Here is a 24354-nt window from a genome sequence, read left to right on the forward strand (position 1 = left end):
AAAATTGGACACTTTTTATTCGCATTTACCCATGTTACCTCTAGTATTTGCCATGGTAACACTTGCATTTGCCAGCTATAACACAATGCTTTGATGAAAGTCAGTGTTGGGGGATTTTTAGCATCACACATTTTTAGCAGCTTGTGAATGAGGTCTAAAGGTGTAATGAAGCACAGCCTCTGGAGTCCATAAACGGCTCATCACAGCATCATTTTACCTCATTACAGCTAGTGTGATGAGATGGCCTGTTTTCCCAAAATTTGTCCTGTGTTGTAGACATCTGGTCACCCTAATCTGATCACTGTATTGATCGCTGTAAGGGACTCGAGGTTAGCTGATAACATGCTTTGTTGGGCTTATTTAGGTGTGTACCTCCTGTACGGTTGTGTTTTTCAGGGTCATGCAGTACAACAGCACACACAGCTTTTATTGATCATATTAGCTCTGAGCCCAGGGGGAAGGAGAGGGACACTGTGGCCTTGATTGGCTTTATCTAATGACTTTTCTCTACTCCTCAGTTCTAGTGTAATGTGAGCAATTGGTGTGTTGACGCCTTGCATTTCAATAGCAGCCCAGGTGAAAAACTATGGCTGTGCTCTCTATGAGATAATGAATGGGAGTGATACTAGATATGCCATGAAAGCATACACGCACTCACTATTTCAGTGTTCTTTAGTAAAACACAACTGTAATGTATTTGTTCTTTAACATTAAGAAAAAAAAATTACCCTCAGTTTCAAACATTTTGCTGTGTATTCATAAATAATAGTCAAAAACAAACAAACCAAAATAAAACATGATTTGAGATTCTTTCTTAGAACTTGTTTTTCTAAGCCATTTTTGCAATTGACCAACCGGTCCTAAGGTGGACGGGCAAACAGTTTATCGACAAATTAGAAATACAATCTATATTATGTAAACATTTAAAATAGGAAACAGAAAAAGACTGGCACACCAAATGCAAAAAATGTAATGGTGGACTCTCACACAGGTAACGTTTTGAGCACGTAGGCTCTTCGTCAACATTGAAAATAGTCAATAGAGGATTAATTGGCTATTTCTCAGCATAAATGTGAGCTCGCTCTTCTGAGATTGTATTGATGTGTTTGGCATCTGTTACTTCTTACTCCGTTCACAAGCACAAATGAGCAAGTGCTGTAATTTATTTATGGACTTCACCCTTATACCAGCCAGACTTTTGATTAATGTTATCAAATATGCTTGAAATATGCTTAGGACAAAAAATACTTTTACTTGTTTGAAATTAAATCAGGAGTAAGGGTGGGACCATTTTATTTTACCATATGATACGTTTTATTTCACGGTAACTATTTTCAACAAAATAGTTGTTTTCATTTTTTTATTTTTTTAAATGAGAACAAAACAAATTACAAACAATTCGACTAATACAATAGAACAAAGATACAAAGTCTGCAAAAAATACTGCATAGTCTTCACTGTATGAATTAAATATAAATGAATTCTTATTAAATATACAAAAGTTAAGAGCATTGTTTTTTTTGTTTTTTTTGTCTTTTGTTTGATTAACATTAATGACAGACGGCAGCAGGTGTATTAGGCTGCTGTCACTTTAAGACTGAATGGACAGATCTAATGTACTGACATGCGTCCGGTTTTTACACAACTGTTAACGTTCACTTAAGACATAGAGACTGTTTATGTGAATACTCTACATGATGGGCATTTTGACATAATTGTGTATTTCACTATTCAAACGCAATAAGCTGCAAAAGAGGACTGAAAGAGTGGCGGCTTTTTTCATGGCTTATTGGGCTTTGTCATTCTTTTTAACATCATGCACATCCCTCTCTTTATTATATCTTTCATGCATTTTTCTTTATCACTCTAAAGTGTTAATAACTTTAAGTAGTACTGTGCTACGCGGGTGTATTTGCATGCCGGATTATAAATGGTATAGCAAAATCCCTTTATATTGTCACCACAATATATATCGTCATACCGTCCAGCCCTAATTAGGAGGTATAACTACAGCAAATGATGGCCTATATTTGAATAGGGCTTTTAGTGTGGTACATATTTTAATATCAGATAACTAAATGGTGGTTTTTGGTAAAATAACTTTTGGATTAGAATTTATTGTAAAGGTATCAATTTGAACTCTTTGCAAACATTATTTTTTATTTCAAAATATTCGCACATTCTTAATAGTATATGCCTAATATGCAAAACACTCCATTAAAGTTTGTTTGCTCATCACATTCAGCTATGAATTACATGGATGACAGAAACGATAGTATTATTTTCAATTCAAAATGGCAAAATGATACAAAAAAAGTCTATTTTGCATCAATTGACATTACTGCCGGTCGTTTAACATTTCAGTTGTCAAACTGTAATATTACATGTTTAGCTACTTCCTTTGCAATCTTCCACCGTTAAAACTGAAGCTTTGTGCTGTAATGTTCGGATTCCGTCAATCACTTTGACATCTTAGACCTCTTAGGCAGACCAGCTTAAAAATGCAACTTTAAAACATTTTGTCATCCTGATTACAAACAAATTGGTGCATAATGGATTGCAGCAGAACAGCATCAGGAATTTCAAATATGGTGGTTATGGCCCTTGGATATTTTATTTTTATTCTTAGGTTTGGCTTATATTATAATAATTTATATTTTTATAAAACTGAAAATATATAATAATAATAATAATATATATATATATATATATATATATATTATTTATCAGAAGTCAGTGTTAATCTTCTCTTCAGTAACCTGCAGTGTGCATAAAGAGGCCAGTGAGTTGGTGCTATGATTCCTGCCTCCAAATGTATTGTATCAGCCACTGGAGGGTAGAGTTTTCCCCCTTTTCTGCTGCTATCCCATGGCAATCAATTTTAATGGCCCTGGACTGGACAAAGTTTTAAAAGTTCTCTGTGAGAACAAGAAGCCCATTGATGTACTCACTAATGGCTATCAGTTTATTGCATTAGATCCTTCCAAATTTAAAGGGTGTAACATCTTATTGACTACAGAAGTGTTAAATTGACTGTAAAATGTTTTATTGCACAAACTGCGGCAAAATACCCGGTACTGTAAATGCAGCTTGAGCTCATGAATGCTTTTTATAATGCAGAATGATTTTAAAAATCTTTAAAATATATATATATATTTTTGGACGTTTAAAGATACAAAACTAAATGAACTCTTTGACAGTTTTACTTTCTGACTCATTTTAATTTAGCTGTTCATACCTAACCACTTACGGTTTACTTAATTGTGCATTTTAATAACCTTCAGTTAATTTATGTGAAAGTTATTTGTTTTGAATTATAAAGCTGTTTACACTCATGAATTTTAATTTGAGAGAGGATAGTTTAGAGGGTTTTCATTTTGTCAAATTTCTACCGTATATAAAATGTAATCTTTTTTTTCCTTTCAAATTTATAACAGCCTACTGCACACAGCATGATGCAGCTACATACAAACAGAAATCCAAATCAGGCCTTGACTTGTATGAAGGTCTTGCTCACGAGCTGCTGTTGATGTCGACGATCAGTCTCAGCGCTGTGCTGAACGAAAGCATTAGAAGTTAAATGAGAGCGGGATGTTTCTTCGCAGCATTCTCCGCTTCTCCCTCTAATTGACACGATCATTGCTTCTCACTTGAGCTGTGTTTCCTGTACCTGCCTGAGCCTGGCGTCTTATTTACCGTCGCAGGACTTTATTTATTTAGCCTCATTATGATGGTGGCTGCATTTTACTGCTTTTAATTGTTCCCCCAATGAGTCTCTGTAATAGTTGTCTCTCTCTCTCTCGCTCACACACACACACATACTCTCTTTCCTTCCCCTGCAGGAAGAGAAGAAAGAGCGCCCAGGAGGATTGTGGGTCGTTCCTGCTGCCGCCTACACCGTGTTAATGAGGTGCCTTCGGGAAGGGGTAAGACTGCTACACTGTCCTCGCAGAGTGTGTGTAAGTGCGCGCACTAGTGTGTGCGTGAATATGTGCGCATGGGGGCGGGGGGATCTGTCTGATAACCAACCTCCCCCAGCCCTTATAGGCATCATTCGCATGCCGCGAGTCAAGGGCGCTCAACGCTTGTTCGTCAGTCAGTCCTGTCACACAAAAACACTCGCTCACCTGCAGCAGAAATGCTCACGTAACCGCACCTCCGGTCGTCTCAGTAGCAATTAACCACGCTGGCCTGCATTGTTTGAGAATGGAACCATCTGTGTGGAGACAGACATCAAACTGATCATCTCCAGTCTGAACAGACTGTGTTTATTGTGAGTGCTGAGAGCTTCTCTTCCACAGGGGACCGAGCACCATACAGACTCCCTCATTATTCCTTTATTAGCAGGGGAAGATCTGCCATTAAGAAGACAGTTTAGGAGTTACAGCTTGTGTTGCCGACAACCCCTGGTCTGCAGCACTGAAATAAAGTATCATTCGGAAGGAAAAAGTTGGGAGTGAAAGTTTCTCTAGCTGTTCTGGCGCTTCTTCAGCTACTGTTGTTTTCTGGCTGGTCAGCTGCCAACGTTTGGCAAAAGTTTTGCCCTCTAGTGAATGTGCCCAATTTTAGCCCTCTTCTCCAACCTGCTTAGGCAGCATTTGAGTGTTTTTTTTTTTTTTTTTTTTGGTCTCATCACTTTTTGGTTAAATTTAGATTCTCAGCTGCTTGAAGTAGTTCTTCCTGGAGCTCATCTCATTCCATTGAACTTTCAAGGTCAATTCAGAACTGATGGCCTGTAATGATCAACAGCTGCTGACTGTTTCACTTTCATTAAAAACACTTAGTTTTTGATCCATCAGCAACTTTCTAAACTTCACAAGCAGTTCTTGTTTCTACTTCAGACAGAACACCCCATTGACCGTCTGATGTAAATTGTATGCAAAAATTGTGTTGGTCAAAATGACTGGCTTTACACAATAGTTGATATCTGTTCTTTTTGGCCAGCTCACACCGAAGTCGACAAAAGACACTTTGTCGAGTTTTGTCGGATCAGTGTGCTACCCCTGTCAGAGTATGATGGTGTCTGTCGGAGCTTGTTTTTGCAGATTGAACATGCTGAATCGGAATTAGAATTGTCTGATAAGTGACGTGCTATAATCTGGTGACTGTCGCCATGTTGTCTGAGTCTGTTGGTGTAGTGTGAATTGGCCTTTAGTATTAGTAAAGACGTCTGGGCACGCACGCACGCACACACGCACGCGCACACACACACAAAAAGGTGTATATATGTATACGTGTGTGTCTGTTTCAGACCACATGCACAAACATTCTTGTAAATACCAAACTCATGATTAAAATTAATTTGATTTATGAAATTGTTTAAAAAATATATATATATATATATAATACACTATTTACATTTTTACATTTTTGATATATAGTGATACACAGTGGCATAATGTATTTAGACACCTAATCCACACCTGAAAATCTCTGCATTATATTACAAAATATCAAACCAAGAAGCATGTATTTTGCAGAAATGTGGCATGGCATTTTAAGCAAAATATCACAAAAAAGACTCTTATGAAGTTGAGACATTATTGTTCAAAGTTATTTGGACACTTTATGGATCAAACTTTATGGAATTTTTTTATAGTTAATTTGATGAACTGTGGTTACTGTGTAAAACTCTAGAATAATTTGTTTGTAGACGCTACTTTGATGTTCTGTATCTAATGCAACAACATTCAGAGATTATGCATGACCCAAGTGTCCAAATACATTTACGACCACTGTATGCAATTATTTGTATAACAAAGGTTGACAAAACAATTTTAATATTATATGATAATATAATATATGGTAATGTCCATTTATCGGCTGTCAAACATAACATGATAATAGTTATCAGCATCAATCAGAATGTCAATATCAGTGCAACCCCTAACAAACTCAGTGCAAACACTGTTAAACATTCAACAGAGAGACAAAAGGTGCGTCCCAATTTCGCCTATAAGCACTATTCTATGCTGTTTTGTAGCGTAAATTGTGCGACAGTGTGTATAAATAGTGTGAATTTTCAGTGTGTTCAAACTGAAACTGTATAAAACTGTAACTATATAAAATTCATTCACTATGTACTTACGTACTCAACCGTGTAGTGTATACGTCTAAGTTCATAGAGTATAGTGTGTAATTTGGGACACAACTAGAGAGAAAAGAAGCCCGGGAGAGAAAGAAAAATGCACCTCTATTCTAGGATACAAAGCTTATAAGCAAGTCTAGTTCCTCGCAGTAATAAGCTCAGTAATCAGAGAGAGAGCTGGCCCTCCAGCACTGTTACTCCCTTGCTCTCTCTCTCCCTCTCTCTTTTTCTTCCCAGCAGCACTGCCACCAGGCTGTGCAGTTGATCACTCTCTCTAAAGCAGGTCTAGACTGACAGCGACACGATTGGAGCCGAGGCAACAGCCAGAAGCCGGTGTGACTTCCCGACGCTGCCTTGCTAATTACACCCCGCAAACATTAACGGCACATCTTTTGGAAAGCCATGAAAGAAACGGGGGTTAATTCAATTCCGCCAATTCCCCAACATTAGCGTTGTGCGAGTACGGTAATAAATCCATGTGTGAGGCTGATGTAGGCAGTAATTGTAATGCTTCGCTGTGCTGACCTGTTTGAGAACCTCTGCTGATTCAGAGAGAGCTGAGCTCAGGAAACAAGACATCAGAGAGAGAGAGAGAGAGAGAGGAAGGGATGGGGAATTAGAGGGAGAGAAAGGAGAAAAAAGGCCAGGAGGTGATGATGGTAGAAGGTTGGGGGAGGGTAAGAAGTGCATAACACACACCGAGAAGATGAGAGTAACAGAGCTAGCCAGAGAATATTGTGTGCTCAATCGAGAGTGAGAGTGCTCTTAATTCAGAAAGACAGCCAGAGCAGCATGCAGACAGGTTTTCAGGTCAGACTGCAGCTGGAAGAGCCGTGCGCGATTGTGTGTGTGTGTGTGTGTGCGCGCGCGATTCCGTGTGCATGGATGATGAAAGGGTTGTGCTCACTGTAAGTGGCGTGTAGCAGAGCCTTGGGCTGCAACTGGGCATCACACTACTCTTCCATTAAATATTTATTACGCACACACACACATACTGTGCATATTCCATCCCCTCCCTATTAGCTCTGCCTGTAGTGCCTCTCTATAGAGCGCACTGACCCTTCTATGACTCTGAATATCTATGATGCAGTTTATACCAATGTGTTTTTGCCTCTGATTTCCGTCGCTCCGTAATCAAACACACTCAGCGGCTCCACACGCACTCAGTCTTCGCGTTGAGCAAAGGCGCTAATCGGTCACGAACAGCCATTCAATATGCATCACCCTGGGGTCCATCGTCATGGAGCGTGTTGATCATGAAGGTAACTTTGTTACCGAGGGCTTATCAATGTGAAATGTCAGTGGTGTTTGGCCAGGGGACCCAAATTTTCCCTTACAAACAGTAAGTTGGTACGAGCAACCACAATCATTAAAAATACAGAAAATGGCACACACTGAAATTAAAGTGGTATTTTGGGTTAAGGTTATGGAAACTACAGTTACTACGGGAACTACACAATACTAACATGAACTGTTAATAAACATGAACACTGATCCTAACGAATAGACTGAACACCTGCATGTAAATCCTTCCCAGCTAACACACTATTGTACCAGTTATGCAATTTATTGGTACTTTTTGGTAATTTCATGACTTCCAAATTGATTACGTAACTACGATGTTGCATGCTCGCAACGTCTTTTTCTTTTTTATATATAGTAAAGTGATACACAGCACACACCCGCCTGCATTTGTGCTCACAATTGAAGAGTACGCATTGCGAGCGAAGTATGACATCAGGGTAGGAAAGTGTGTTTTTATAATAGGTTATGAAAATAATGTTCGAATAATGAAACTGACTGACAACATCTCATCTGACACCAGTTACTGAATCAGGACAAAGCGTTTTTCTCAGGCACGCTTTACTTAAGCTACCCCTGACAAGAGTCAACAGCGTTCCCGCACGTCTTTCAAAATGAGTCTTGCATCAGAAAAAAAAACATTAGTAACAATTCGTTTTTGTTGTTGTCGTTTCTTTAACTACACTCTTCGCTATTTGGGTCGTGACCCACCGACTGAGAAACACTGCTATATGTGATTTCAGATTTTTTTTCTTTTGGAAAAGCTCAGTTTTAGGTCTACATGAAATGAAAATACTATATTTATATACTATACTATATTTACTTTCATAATACACATTGCTGGTCTTATTGCGTACGATTCATTGTGCACATTTTTCCAGTGTTTTCAAATGTTTGTAATCTTTCGGCAGAATATAATGCACCTCTGAAATGACTTTCTTTTTCAGCTGATGCCGCTTAGGCTGTGCATAATCTGCTAACCAGTAGCTAAATAACTTTTTAACTATTCAAAGATGCTTGATCCCTATTTGGTCAGAGATTCTTTCGTATTTTACAATGTTTTTTTTTTTTTTTTTTTTAAGTGTGAAAATGAGAAAAGTACAGAAACCCCAAACTTGGTATGATAGTCTCTTCCACTATTAAGGGGCACACTCGTCTATTTCATCAGGTGGTGCTATAATAAGTAAACTATAAGGAACCATTTGGAATCAAAATGTTCAATATTTGTCAAAATAGAAAAAAATAATAATATTTGCATCCCTACTGTTAATGTTATTAAGATTATGGCAATAATGGAAAATAGAGATATATTTGAAGAATAAGTCTCCATTGGAATATGTTCTTGAGAGTCTTCATATTCCAATCAGAAAGCCTCCTCAGTGGGGATGATTTCAATAGCCATATTTCCATCCACCTATTTTTATGCGCATTATGGGATTTGGGTATTCTAAAAATGCGCATAAACTCAATTGAGTCAGATAAAAAAATAATAAAAAATCAGATAAGAACACGTGCACATAAGCTACAATGGAAATACATTTACTAAATAAATTCCTTGATGCGAATCAAAAAAAGTCATGTGACAACATAACTGGACCAACCAGCGGGCCGATCTCGTTGCACAGCATCTGAAATGTTGTTTTGGTTGTTCTGAAATGTCTGAGCAAAGTCTGTCGACAAAGTGGTACAGACTTTGGAAGTGACGATTTTGTTCTCTTTGGCTCACTGGATGGAAACTGCATTTGCCTTATTTGCAAATGTTTTATGCGATATTCCAATTTTGCGCATACGTTAAATTCACAACTTTGGATGGAAACATGTTAAACATGTAATGTAATTACAAATTGAAAAAAGAGTGTCCACGATAAAGAAAAAAAATACTGGTTTAATATTTTTTACAGCAGCAAACAATTAGACGTACACGTCTTAATCATTGTTATTTTGATTTATTAAATTTTTGTTATAAGCAATTATATAATGTAATATATTAAATGAATGATTAATTCATAAATATTACGTTTTTGAGGGGGTGCACCACAATATATTTTACAACCTGTAATGGCTTGCACATATATTAACCATGACAAAAGTTTACGGAGGTCTTCTTGAGTCCTTTCTGTGATATAATTTATACATTTTAACAGCACTTCATGAATTTCAAATATTAGTAATCAGTTAAGCATTTTTGTAAAATTATTATATTAACTTTTTTTTTTCTAAGAAAAATGTAATATAAAAGTTGTCATAGTTGTAAATACTGTTCCATGTCGACTTTGAGCATCTTCCATAGTCTTCCTAGTCTTGACCAGCTGTGGTTTTGGATTTGGAGAGACCACAGTAGCTGGAATAAAAGAATGTTTATGCCTGGGACTGAATGGATTGATGCTGAGAGAGAGAGAAAGAGCTCAAACAGTGAGATCACACTAATGAAAGGCCTGCATGGCTCAGGCAATTTACATAGTCCTTTATTTAGGACCAGGTGTGCTGCTCCTTCAAACAGACACTCGTGTTGTTAGAAGGAGCCACACAGAGATGACCTCTGTAAGCTTTACGTAATCTCTGTCGCTAACACACACACACACACACACACATAGAAATCTAAAATGGGCTTGAATGAGTGTATTTAGCTGTAGAAAACACCTGTACTCCATTATGAAATATGTTCATTATTATTATTTATTTTTTATAAAATGAGCCCAATCAGCATAATTTAACATAAATGTACTCCTTTAATTGTTTCCCAGATGGTCGCAAAATGCCAGTGACAATAAGGGCTGAGATGACTATAATTGTTGGTGCTTTGCCACGACAATCATCACAATTACGATTGCTTATACTTGCTGTATATTATTTGAACAACCCCCTAACCCTACATATTCAATTTCAACTCGTCTATACCACTATTTGTTTTAGCGATCAGACTTTTTCACCAGTGGGATGATAAAATAGAAAAAAAAAAGTGTTATCACACTAAGAATCTTAGTAAGAGAACTAAACTCGGACACCTTGAAAAAGAACCCAATTCTCTCTGACTTGCCTTGAAAGTGTACCTCTTTATCTGTGCATGTGTACACGTATGTGGAACCCAACCTTCAGTATTACTGCATTCAGTACAGTATTATAATATTGATGATTACTATTACACTGAATATTTGAGGAATATTTAACACCTTTGCTAATTGGTTTTAATGAAAAACAATCATGTGTCCTTGTTCAATAAACCGTCCTTTGCTGAATTCTGCCATCAATAATGCACATTTACTACAGTACATATTGTTTGATTTCTATATCTTATAATAGAAAAAAACAATTGAAATAAAATAAAATTCAATACGTTTTGTTGTCATTACCAATGAGCCTTCACTTTTATGAGTTTGCAGTTCACTCATGCAGTTATGAGTTTTAGTTCTCTTTAAAGTTTGGTTGTCAAAGTTCATGCAAACTGCTCTCGGACCCCTGAAACGAATTTGGCCAGTAAGCAACCACATTAAAAACTCCTCATATCACAACAAACGCATAGCAACTCAGCTACCATATAGAAACATTCTAGTGTTGTGTAAGTGGGTTTTGCATAACCACCACCACTCCCATTTTCTTCAGAACATTAAAAAGAATGTAGTTGTGTTAATGATACATTGTGAGAATCTAAACTCTCCTGTATTTAGGACAGCAAATCTGTTTTAAAGGAATTATGTAATTTCACTGTCTTCAAAGATGTTAAACTTTTTAACACTCCATCTCCAGTTACTGTGTCGGTGTGCATCGACTTTTTCGCGAACGTAGACTAGTTTAGGTTTGACCTCCTGTTACCGCATGGAGCTACTGACTGCTGATGTTGCGCGAGAGAATTTGGGAGAAATACATAAATTCAGTAAAGTTTGACTTGAGCATGGCCCGAGGCAAGAATCGAGCTGGGAAGCTCAGCAGAGGTGTGTGAGAGAGAATGAGGCAGAGATTGGAGGACAGATCTCTGGTGAGAAGCTGTCCTCACCTCGTAGCCCCTGTAAGTCTGACATTGTGTGGGTTTGGGAGGCAGCTGCAAGTTTATATATAAACATATATTGGAATAAGTCCTATGCGCATCAAATCAGGTTAGTCAGGCAGAACACATGACATAGATGAGCGGCACGATTTGGGCAGGGTATCTGGCTTACGCCGTGTCCTAACCAGGAGCGGCGACAAGTTGTATGTCTGTTCACTAGAGATGTCAGAAGTACTTGTAAAAAGTGAAATAAATAAATAAAATGAAATAAACATTCCAGTTTTTGCTGTTTGGTTGCTAGGGTGTTCTGGATGATTGCTAGGTGGTTGCAAGATGGTTGCTAGGGCATTGCTAGGCATTGCTTTTGTCCAATTAGAAATAAACCAGGAATCGTTCTTCCGGTATGGTTTACTTTAGAGTGACCGCATCAGTTTGTAACTGATTTATGCTTAATGCAGCCTCATAGAAAACGGCCTAGTTTATATAACTTAAATCATCATGACCTACTTTATGTAAAATGTCCATTCATTAAACCACAATCTTTACTCAGTGAATCTGTACTTAATTGACTCTTTCCCTGCCAGTGTTTTTTTTTTTTTTTTGTTACCAGCCAGTGGCAGCTTTTTTGATCATTTTCACAAAACTCTGCTTAAATATAAGTGTTTTTCTCAACACTTGAATGTGGGTAAGTTTCATAAAAAAGGCAACATTTTGAACAAAAAGCTGAGAAAATCATGTTTTTGTCAAATAATACGTCCAGATCGGATTCAGAACGATTGTCAAAACATAGATGGAGTAGATTGAGTCCATCATAACCCCCAAAGCTTGCATAGTACTGCACCTCTTTGTGGGTTTGACGTTTCATTTAGGAACATTACCCAGTTTTGATTTATATGCAGTTTAATGTTTGATGATCACGCTAGCTTATGTGCATAAGCAATGCTTCTATGACTTGTTTCTGCTTTTCCTTTTCTTGTTTTTGGATCTGGAGATTCTGTATTATTATTATTATTAATAGCTCCCCTTATCATATAACAATGAAAACATGGAAAGACAGAAAATTTCGTCATTAGCTGGGAAAGACTTTAATTTATTTGATTCTTAAATGTTTTATTTTAAGGCGAGACACGGCAGGCAAAAACATTGTTTTGTTTTTTACTGGTCAATTTTGAGATTTTTGGATATTTGTCTTCAATAACATTTCTTCTTTTAGACTTGTGTTGAAAAAAAGTCAGAAATACACATTTAGGTCTTTATTTTATTACACTTTGTCTGTTTGCGTCTGTAGATTTCTCATAAATTCAACAAAAGTTCGCGTTCTAAATCAACATGCTGCTCCGCAATCTCTGCCGTCAGCCTGTCATCAGAAGCACCGTTAGGAAGCTCTCTCTCTTGTGTACAATCCTGTCGGATCCAAATATGGTCATTTCCTTTTTATCAGCAACCAATCGTGAAAGTAAAAGGGCTGAATGCGCAATCTCATTGGCTGATGAAAAATCTTTAAAGCCCGTTTTCTCAAAATGACTTTTCTCTCATACTCCAAGTCCGAAATCTCCACTTCAATAGCACCTATATACAGTACACCAAACTTTCCAGTCTTGTACCTAGTTATATTATGAAGACATTTACAGAGGGATTTGTAAATATATTATTCCTAGCCTGATTTATATAACATTTTATTCCAAAAAACATGGCGAAAATAATTTTTTTAAGGCTATTGACAGTATTTTCTGATTTACAGGATAAAAAAGAGTAGATATCCATAAATACCTCTGTAATTTTTTTCCCATCTAATATGTGAACACAATGAAAAAATAATTTTTAACCTGGCTTTATCCAATACTCAGATATTGTTTTTTTAAATATATGCAAATTAGTGCATATTTGATTAGATATTGCCTGATTTGCATATTTAAACATTAAATTACAGAAAACTTGTAATACATTTTTTTTTCTCATCTTAATGTAGGTAATCAACTGGGAAAGTTTCATGGTGATATCTGCTAGTTAAATTTTTTACCCTATTCACCTGTAGTGTCTCGCCTTAAGTGTCAATTGGCTGTTCACACTAGGAATAGTTAACCCAGGTTAATTCTAAACCCCAGGTAAACGGAATCCATCTTGATTCACGTTTCACACTTCTCACAATTTACCTGGGTTAACAATTAATACTGGGTATTCATATATAAGCTGATGTTTCACATTGTATCATTCAGATGAATTCACATTGCGGTGCCAGTGTCATTGATTGGACATACGCAGCACGCGACCTGTTTACATAAAGACTGTAATGTTGTTTTTTCCTGAATTGACTTTTCGGACTATAAAGGTAAGAATGAAACTCTTAATTCTAATTGATGTGTTTTCACTTCAAACGCTGAAATACTGTTAATCCAACTTACAGTGTTTGTGGGAATTGCTGTGTTCACGCCATGTTGTAATTACTATAATTACGAGATGACAACCTGTGACATTCTACTCGCTGATGTTCACTTCCTCTGACTCACTTCACTTCCTCTGATAGCAACATTATCAATGCCAAAATTAATTGCATACTGTATAGTAGGTATTACATTTGGTTTGAAATTGACTTTGCGACGTTAAAAAAGCACAGTAGTGGCCAGTACAATAGTGGCCAAAAGTGACGTCCGGCCTCCGAAAATTTTGTTCTTCACCCTTTATTCAAATGTATTAAAAAATTGTCAAAGATTTTTTAGAGTCATTTTATATAAATATAGGTAAGCTACAGCTACAGGTTTTATTTTACTGTGCAAACAACAAAACAAAACAAAAATCTCAGAGGAAAAAGCATACATTGACTACAACATAATCAGATATTAATATTTCGTTGGTTCTCTCTTGTGTTAATTTCTTTGTATGACAGCCTGTCAAATTTTGTCCAAAAATTATGTCTGCACAATTTGGCATTTTTCATTGTGTTATGACAAGATAAATAAATATATTTATTATATTTTTATAAAATAAATAAATAAATAAATATATAAATATATATATATATATATATATATATATATATATATATATATATATATATATATATATATATATATATATATATTTATTTATTTATTTATTTATTTATTTATTTATTTATTTATTTATTTATTTTATAAAAATATAATAAATATATTTATTTTTTATATTTTTTACCTCCATTCACAAATTTATTTTTATCCATTATTAAATAATTTAATAATAATAATAATAATAATAATAATAATTAGCTTTTTTTTTTGCATAGTAAAATAAAACCTGTAGCTGTAGCTTACCTCCCTTTTTTGCCAAACAGTTTTTTTTCTGATAAATTCCTGTTTTCTTTAAATTCCCAAGTTTAGTGATTTGTTCTTCCCTTATATTTAAAATATAAAAAAAATATTTTATTTCATATTTGAAAGGTTTAATCAAACTTGTAGGGTCATTAAAAACAAATTACCAAACCAATCCCCTCCAGACATCACTTTGGTACACTGTATGTACTGTATCCACATAGTATGAATGTGTGTAGTATTAAAGAAATTCGGACATACTACATCTGGCATGTTATCACTGTTATGTGACCTATGGCATCAGTTGCGTCGCTTTACCTCCATTCACAAATCCTCTCCTGTGACCTCATGGAATAGTAAAGTGCCCATCTAATGCGCACTTCAGAATCTCTGCAAAAGTAGAAGGTCATTTCTGGTATTTTTCACAGAGCAGGTTTTCATAACCCGATTTTTAAGCAATCTGAACCCTGCACGAGTGAAATGTTCCTTTATCCCAGGGTTAAAAGTGGGGTTTAGAATGCCGATAACTCATGAATCATTAGGGCTTTTCACACTGTGCTTAACCCAGTCATTTTCTTTTAGTTTGGAGCCTTGGCTGGTCAGGTTATGGAGTTGCACTGGATAGTGCTCTGTAGACTTTCCCTGGTCACAAGAAAGCGCAAGTGTGTTTGTGTGTGCATGCAGACGGATGAGAAATGTGCTCCGGTACGTTTAGTTTCGGGTAATTTCTAGTCCATCTAGTCAGGGCAGCCTACAAAACCCCTTCCCCTCGACCGCAGCCAGATGATCCCTAAAGCTTCTTACTCAGACCTCAGTGGAAATAGACTGGCTGTGCGTATTCGAAAAAGCACAAACTCGCCTACAACGGAGCGTATTTGTCCTGTGGAATTTAAATTCTTATTGAGAAACCTCAGGCTGGTGTTTTTTAGTTTCATTTTCTATGCCTTTTTGACAAGGCCCTGTAGCAGCTGTCAGTCATTTCCCCTGCTCTAGCGAGTGCCAGCTCTAGTTCATTACCTAAAGCCTCCACGAAGCCAGACCACCAGACTCCAGCACAAAGAGTTACGATAGGGGCCAGGGACTCTGGAGGAGCTGCTGTGTTATTAGTGTTGCGTCAGAATATTCTACTTCAGACTTCTTTCTACTTTTTTTGCCTCCAAGAGACAGTATGTGCATTAATGCACCTCTTCCATGGACGGAGGTGAACTTTCTTTTACTGTAGCTTTGAGACGGGGTCTAGGAACTACATTACAGTGAAGGCATCCATATTGCATAGCAGCAGTGCACAGTGTAACTGCGCCTCTAAGATATGCCCAACCTCTCCGTTTGCTATTTTCCTCACTCGACTCTGCGTGCCTGCCGTTTGTTGAACGCTGTTAAATGTTTAATTTCCACCAGATACGGTTGCAGAGAGACACGCTCAAGGACAGGGGTCCAAATACATAAAAAACACAGCCAGCTAAATCTCTACATATTGCCCTTCGTTATCTGCGAGCGAGATTTGCTGTGGTGTGAAATTTAAGGAAATTATTTCACTCAAGTTTGGAGGGTGTTGAGGGACTATTGGGTCATGATGTAATTGCGTGAAATTCATAAAGGTCTGTGTGTCCCACTTACAAATGGATGTATGAACACATGTCTTTGAGTGTAATACTTAATGCTACAGCTCGTTCTTTAGAGTCATGTTTTTGTTGTTGTTGTTTTTCAGAGATTGATTGCTTTTAAAGTCCACATGAAACACTGTTAGCAAGCCATTTTATTCTTGTAATCTTATGGGGCTTGATTTTAGCCAATGGGAATTGTTTGGATTGTGAAAAGTGGGTGTTACAAAATAAAAGTTATTAAAAAGGCAGAGCAACTTATAACATTTTGATTTAAAGATTACAAATACCTTTTTTTTGTAACATAATGTTCTATTTGATGCATGGTCTTGTAGGGTTTTTTTTCCTCCAAAGATGTAAATATAACAAATATTACTGGAGTATGTTTTTACAAGAAAATACTATTTCAGTCTTTCTTCTTAAAAACAAACAAACATTTCATTCAGTGTCACTTGCAAAGTCGTTTCAAAGTAAATCCTACACCATTTTTTTCCCTGTGTAGTTGATGTTATTTTCAACATTTTACTAATTATTAAAGTGTAAAAAAAAAAAAAAAAAAAATCTGTTAATGTTATTTAATGAACCTGAGCAAACATTAATAAAATAAACAGTTTATTTTATTAACTGACATTAACAACGATTAATAAATACTGTAACAAATGTGTTGCTCATTGTTAATTACCCTTTTGTAAATTGTTACCCCACTCCTCCTTTTTTTTATAAATAATGTACTGATGAATTGTTAACAATAAGACCAGCAATGTGTATTAAGTGAATTCAGTTTATTTATTTATTTATTTCTAGTAAGTGTGATATAATGTAACATTTTTCGTTAACACTTTACAATAAGGTTTCATTGGTTAACATTAGTTAACTACATTAGTTAACTTAAACTAATAATGAACTGCTCTTCTACAGCATTTATTAATCTTTGTTAATGTTCATTTCAGCATTTACTTATACATTATTAAAATCAAAAGTTGTATTTGTTAACATTAGTTAATGCACTGTGATCTAACATGAACAAATAATGAACAGCTGTATTTTTATTAGCTAACATTAACAAAGATGAACAAATAGGCTACAGTAGCAAATGCATTGCTCATGGTTAGTTCATATCAGTTAGTATGTTTACTAATGTTAGCAAATGAAACCTTATTGTAAAGCGTTACCCATTTTTCTCTCTTTTAGAGCTCATCAGGTGCTTGGTAACACACTGAATGTTGGCAGACTACAGCAACCTTTGTGCATATTGATTTAAACCATAGCTGAATGTTCATGAATTATGGGGGGGTTCGTTTTTCTCAGGAGGACTTGGTGGTGAACCACATGGCTGCCAAAACCATAGAGAATGTGTGCAGCCGAGAGTCTCAATACGCCCAGGGATTCATCACTGCAGAGGTGGGACCTGCACTCTGGTTTCTGTTCACACACTCCACAGTGGATGCACTCAGGGTCAGCGCTATATCTGTGAGTATCAAACACACATCATTCTCATCACTTTAACAGGGTGTCAAACGCAACAGTTCATGCTGTTTAATTCCTGTTACATTCAGAGAGTTGATTACAAAAGTTTCTCAATGCATCTGAATTTTTCAGCAACAACGTGATATTGAAAATATTTTGGTGAAATGCTCTTTATACAAGCTGTACTAAAATATGTCGACCCACCGCAAGGAAATCTGAGCTTGCACAAAGGACGTGGTCAAAGAAAATTGTGCAGGGAATTTCATGTTAAAGGGATTAGTTCACCCAAAAATGAAAATTCTTTCATTAATTACTCACCCTCATGTCGTTCCATACCCGTAAATCTTCGGAGCACAAATGAAGATATTTTTGATAAAAGCTTTCTGTCCCTCCTTAGACATCTATGCAACTACCACTTTGATGCTTCAAAAAGTTCATAAAGAGATCGAAAAACGAATACAAATTAATTGAGCGGTTTAGTCCAACATTTTCTGAAGAGGCACGATCACTTTATATTATAAACAGATTGAATTTAGGCATTTATTCACATTTAAACATTGATCAACTCACACATCGGTTGCGGTAAACGGAAGCTCAAGCATGTTTGAGCTTCCGTTTGTCAAAGGAGGGACAGAAAGCTCTCAGATTTCATCGAAAATATCTTCATTTGTGTTCCGAAGATAAACGAAAGTCTTATGGGTTTGGAACGACAGGAGGGTGAGTAATTAATGTCAGAATTTTCATTTTTGAGTGAGCTATCCCTTTAATTGTACCATTTTCCAGGTACAAATTACATTTTGAATTCCAGATATTAAGTGTTGTTTTAGACTTTGTCACCACTGTATAAAACAGTGTATAAACTTGTGTATACAAATTTTTAACATCAGAGCCACCTTGCATATTATCATTGATTAGGGGTCCAAGCACAAAAGTTTTTTGATTTTTTTCCTTATCTTCTTTATTTGTCCCATTGGGCCAATGCCAAGGCTGTCAACTGTCCTGGGAGTCTTTCACGTTGGATGCTATAATAAGCCCGTTTATGTCGTCTTCATATCTTCACTACCGTATGGTCTAGAATTTAAATGGAATTTCCGTCTATTGAATGTTTCTGCCATTTTTACATTTTTAGAAAATGAACTTTTTTGAGCTTTTCCTAGGTTCTTGGTCTGATTTGCATGAAATTTGGTACGCATTATCTCAAGATCCACGTAATGAAATTTTATAAAAATAATTTTGATTCCTCAAAGTGTTGTGAAGATATAAGCCAAGGCAATTTTGAAGAGGAGGTCTTCCAGTTTGATTAATTGCTAAATATCTGCCAAACATAAAGAAACTTGATACCTATAGACAACAGGGCATTCTGGGATGAATTTGTGCAATTCTGCTCATTTAAGGCACTACAACTAAAAACCTGCCATAAGTTATCATATACCTGCCATATATTGAATCTTTGTTTGTTTAGCAGATAGGCCAATATATAGTTGGGTTTGGACCATAGTGACTAATTGACCTATATCTTGTGAGTGTAACAACCCAGTAAACTTGGAATTAGTTTTTCATGATTTATTTATAATTTTTTTCTGCAATTATGTTCTGAAATATTCAGAATGTTCAGCCACTTATTTGTGACTGTGATGAAAGCTGTAATGATGTCTGATATCTTATGGTAGGATAAAGGAGTACTTTTAAGTCCAATGTTTTTGCATCATTGTAAATATATTCCTACATGTATGTTCATGCATCTTGTTTTGTGGTTTACACTGCGTACAATAATGATCAGCTTTTAAAGGGCTCATGACATGGATTTTTTTGTGTTTCACTTATAATGTTGAAAACATTATCTATATAAAACTATCATTTAGAGACAAAGCATTATGAAATAATTTATGGTTTTTGATGCAGCTGTGTCAGATCCAATACAGTTGGCTGCCTCAACTTTCAATAACATTTTGTTTGCGAACTCTGCATTACACTGTTCTTCGTTTACAAAATAACAATTTGCTGAACAATATATAATCCTCCGACGCGATCCGGAACGCCATTCAAATAAACCATCCACATGTTTCTGACTCTGGGATCCTTCTGAACTTCCTTCTGTACAGAGACACAAACAAGCTGTTTAAAGTGGACATGTCATTTTCAATCAAGCGATCTTTCATTTGTCCTGTTCTCGACAGACTCAAGTGCCTAGAGTATGTCAGAAACTGAATGTGCATTTGTATACTGTATCCAGTTTAGACCGTGTCAGTAATTATAATGGGTTATATTTGCTTTTGACCTGACGTGACGCTCACATCCATTGTAGGCAAATGTCAACCGTTAAGTAACTGAATGCCAGTAGTATGGCCTATGTTGCGATGATGTATAACTATTCGACAATGTCTTGCTCTGGAGGCAGTCATATGCAATTGCATTTGCCCGTGTAACGTCACAGATCCTGCAAAATCCAAACACACTCGCCAGTGCATTCTGTTGGATTTTTTTTTTTTTCACATAGCAGAGAAATCGACTTAAAATACAATACATAATTCGTAACTTTTATTTGTGTCCACTTACAATCAAAACAAAACATTGTGCTTTTGTAAAATAAAGAAAACAAACGGGGCTGTGCTTTCTGTCGTCTCGGTCTCTGTGTGCTTTTTTCTGGAGCGCGTCACAAAAATAAAACAAAACTCAGCGACTTCTTGTCACACAGACATGAGCAATATATCCATTCTACTTTGATCTAATTCAAAATGAAAACAAATATTCTCTGTTTATCTAATCTGTCTGAAAATAGATAGATGTACAGTTGTTTCCATGTGAGCTCATTACCCCTAATGTGAGCACGCCTATGGACTCCACACGCTATGCATATGGTATTGATCTCAGCAAACAACAGCCACATCAACTCGATAAAACACATCAAGTTTCATCTGATTCATTTACTTTGCATAATTTTGGGATGCGGTGAGGAATATTCCTGGACAAATTTACCTCAGAAGAAGAGCGCACAAGAGCTGTGGTTTCAGATACATTTTGAGGAGCGACTTGATCCAGCCGATCTCACCTAAAAAAAAAAATCTCAAACCCCAGAGTGTTAAGCTATGAAACTTGCAGGATGTTTTAATGGTTCAAAGACCATCTTTATGTCAAAAGTTCAAGGCAAGTTTGTTTTCTCATGTCATGACCCCTTTAAATATATAGTTCATGATGTTATGGTTAGGTTCGTTTTATTTTTTACTCCAGACCTACATGCAAATCAACTGACACATTCTTCTTTTTTTCCTTTGACTCAACTTGCTGTTATTATACTGGAAGGTTCTTAACCTTTTAATAAGACATTCACATTACATTCCTCCAAATAAATAAATAATATTATGTAACAAAAAAGCAGCAGCATTAGAGATACTGTATTCAGCCCACCTCCACCCACCTGTCTTCTTCCATTTATCTGCCCTTCCAGGCTCTGTGTAAAATAACACGCCAATCTGCTGGGGCCTTCCAGAGCGTGATTGACACGGTGGGATTACCCAGCATCCTCAGCTGCCTGGTGTCAGGCATCAGCCGTGTCCAGCAACACATGCTCACTATGTTCGCTGCCATGTTAGCATCAGGAGCACATTCCCACAGATTGGTACAGGACCGGGTATGTACATACAAGCGCATGCATACATATTTATTAGGGCTGTCAAAGTTAGAGTAATTCCTTACTTTACAGTAATGCAAAAGTAAATCAATTATCAGAGGTGTAAAGTAACGAAGTACTTTAACGAAGATTATTTTTCAGATGACTTTTTACTTCTACTCCTTACATTTTCACGCAATTATCTGTACTTTCTACTCCTTACATTTTAAAAATAGCCTCGTTACTCCTATTTAATTTCGGCTTGTCGGCGTTAAAAAAAAAAATTGGCCAATTACACAAACGGTTTAGATCTGAGTCCCGCCTCCTGAATACACATCGCTAAACTGATTGGTGTTGTGGTGTCTTTCTAACTTGTGAGAGGCTGTAGTCACATTTGGTTGTGCGAAGCGCCAAAACTCCTCCGAAGGAAACCCAGATGCGGTAAGTGAGGGAGAAATCGGGGCAAATCGCAGAGAGAGAGAGAGAGAGCATTAATTGCATTTTTTTTCCTTACATTACTTTTACTTTTATACTTTAAGTAGTTTTGAAACAAGTACTTTTATACTTTTACTTGAGTAAAAAGCTTGAGTTGATACTTCAACTTCTACAGAAGTCTTTTTAAACCCTAGTATCTATACTTCTACCTGAGTAATGAATGTGAATACTTTTGACACCTCTGTCAATTATAGAAATTAATTATTTAGTCCAGACCAAACATTCTCCAAACAATCATAGCAATCATAGTTTTGGTTTTCTAAAGTAAAAATGTAAACTGTGAGTGTGTACAGTCTTAATAAATAAATAAATACTTTATTGGCCTTGGCAATGTTTAGGAAGAGGTTGTGGGATTTGACGTAGCTGCATAATTCATGGTTATCAGAAATATCCAAACATGTTTTTATACATTTAAATATTAATAAAGTGGTGGTGTGAAAGAAACATGCACCTTAATGAATGATGTTTTAATTTTCTCTTGGGTTTCTTTTGTTGTTGTTTTTTTGCATTCAGAAAATATTCACTCTTTCCTCTCACTTTTAATGACAGTATTAAAAATAGTTTCAGTAGGGAAAAATAAAAGGACAAGCGTGCTCTGTTGTCCACAATTCAGTTGCACACAGCAATTCTAGCATGTGAAGTCCTATGTGAGATTTCTTTGAGTTAAGTTTGGAGCAGGGGAGAATCCGTGCAATTGTCCTGAGAACATGGTGTTTTGTACTTGCTGTACAAAGAAACCCAAAGGACACTGCTCCGATTTTACACACCTTGTTGCATTCCGAGAGCATTTATGAAAACACTTATACTTGCACTGCTCTCTCTCTCTCTCTCTCTCTCTCTCTCTCTCTCTCTCTCTCTCTCTCTCTCTCTCTCTCTCTCTCTCTCTCTCTCTCTCTCTCTCTCTCTCTCTCTCTACTGCTGACTATTAGTCCTCCTCACTCTTTTCCTTGCCCCTTTTTTCTTTTAACTCTTGCCATCTTTCTCTCCCTCATCCTGATTTTATAATTCTCACTCTTTTTAATTATTTTGATTATGAAAAAACTGGACTATTAATAGACATACAGTACTGTACCATGATAGAGGAAAAAGTCATATCACATTTAGTACAAAAAGTCCTACATTTACCCTGTAATGGTTGGTTGGTTAAGGCAATTGTAACACAAAAAATGAAATAACCCACTGTGTCTCAAATGAGAGTACACTTCAAAGTGATACACATACGATACACATTATTTTAGCTGTCAGGAGTAATGTGCATTTAAAGCAAAAGTCTTTGTGCGATCAACTTTAAAATGGTTGGAAAATACTTTTTACAAAAATATCGGCCTATTGAGGTGTTCAGTACGATACTTTAATGAAATAATGATTTAGTAATGTTGCAATCATAATATTTTAAAGCAGTAGTTCACCCAAAATTAATATTTTGTCATTAACTCACCATTATATCGTCCACACCTATTGGTGTGGTACCACACTGTATTACTTGCTTCCTTCTGTGGAACTCAAAATGATCAATCTATTAATTTATTGATGTTTCACTCATTTCAATATAATAAATGTAAACACGGACTAAGGCTTTCAAGATTCAAAATGACACAATATAAAGCAATGGTTCCCAAACCTGTACCTGGTTTATACATTCAAAGTCTTATAAAGCTTTTATGTGATATCTTTGTGTGATAACAAGACTGTCATTATTCATTGAAATTATTGGCATCTTCATATGTTCAGTAAGTAGTAATGCCTGATATGTGAATGAATCATCATTTTGAGTCAGATCTTTTCAGTGAATGGTTGATCCAGTTCACTAAATGCTGGTCTCTTCATTAAACAAAGCTACAGCACTATTTATTAGTCTTCAGAAGACTTAGTGCAAGAGTTTTTGAAAAAAGCCCTCTCATTCACTTCCATAATATTGAATAGGCCAGGAAATTCTTTTACAGTGTGTTTGAGTGTGGTTCAGGTATACCCTACATTATAGAGACAAAATGTGATTGTAATATCTGAAATCGGATTTTTTTTTTTTTTGTTTGGTCATCATGAGGAACCAATATATAAATCATACTAACACTGTGTTTGCACCAGACGCCGGCAGTGCGATGCAACAAATCACAATAGGAACTCATTATAATGAGTGATTTTGTCTACACTGGATGCGGCGCGACACGACAAATCCCTGACAGTAAACTGATGACTTGTTCTATTTATGACATACTCATAAAAATCTCGTAAAAGGATTTTACTTTGTTAAAATCCTTGTGAGGTCAATACAATTTTTAAAGAATTCACAATGCTAACCACAAAAACTTCAACGTAACAAACTCTTTCAAATGTCTTTCCTTTCACTAAAAGAGAAATAAAATAACACCTAATTTTAACATTTATTCTCCTTATCAGTCCTGTGTAAAGCATGCTGGAAACTAGAAAACCACTTCCCAATTTTAGTTATCTAGACTATTTCATAAAGGCTTTTTTTTTTTTTTTTTTTTTACTAAAATTAATGCAGATATTTGAGTTTGTTACAC

At 36.1% G+C, this 24354-nt stretch overlaps 1 protein-coding gene across 1 annotated transcript in view; it reads left to right on the forward strand.

The window, feature by feature from the left end:
• Positions 1–24354, forward strand: part of ulk4 (unc-51 like kinase 4) — a 199133-nt gene that overhangs the window by 39337 nt on the left and 135442 nt on the right. The window contains exons 19-21 of the mRNA XM_084435286.1: positions 3843–3926; positions 17569–17730; positions 21173–21355. Of these exons, the coding sequence (XP_084291412.1) occupies positions 3843–3926; positions 17569–17730; positions 21173–21355 (429 nt within the window). The remainder of the gene's footprint in view (positions 1–3842; positions 3927–17568; positions 17731–21172; positions 21356–24354) is intronic.

This window comes from Rutilus rutilus (genome assembly GCF_951802725.1).
Source record: "Rutilus rutilus genome assembly, chromosome: 17".
NCBI lineage: Eukaryota > Metazoa > Chordata > Actinopteri > Cypriniformes > Leuciscidae > Rutilus > Rutilus rutilus.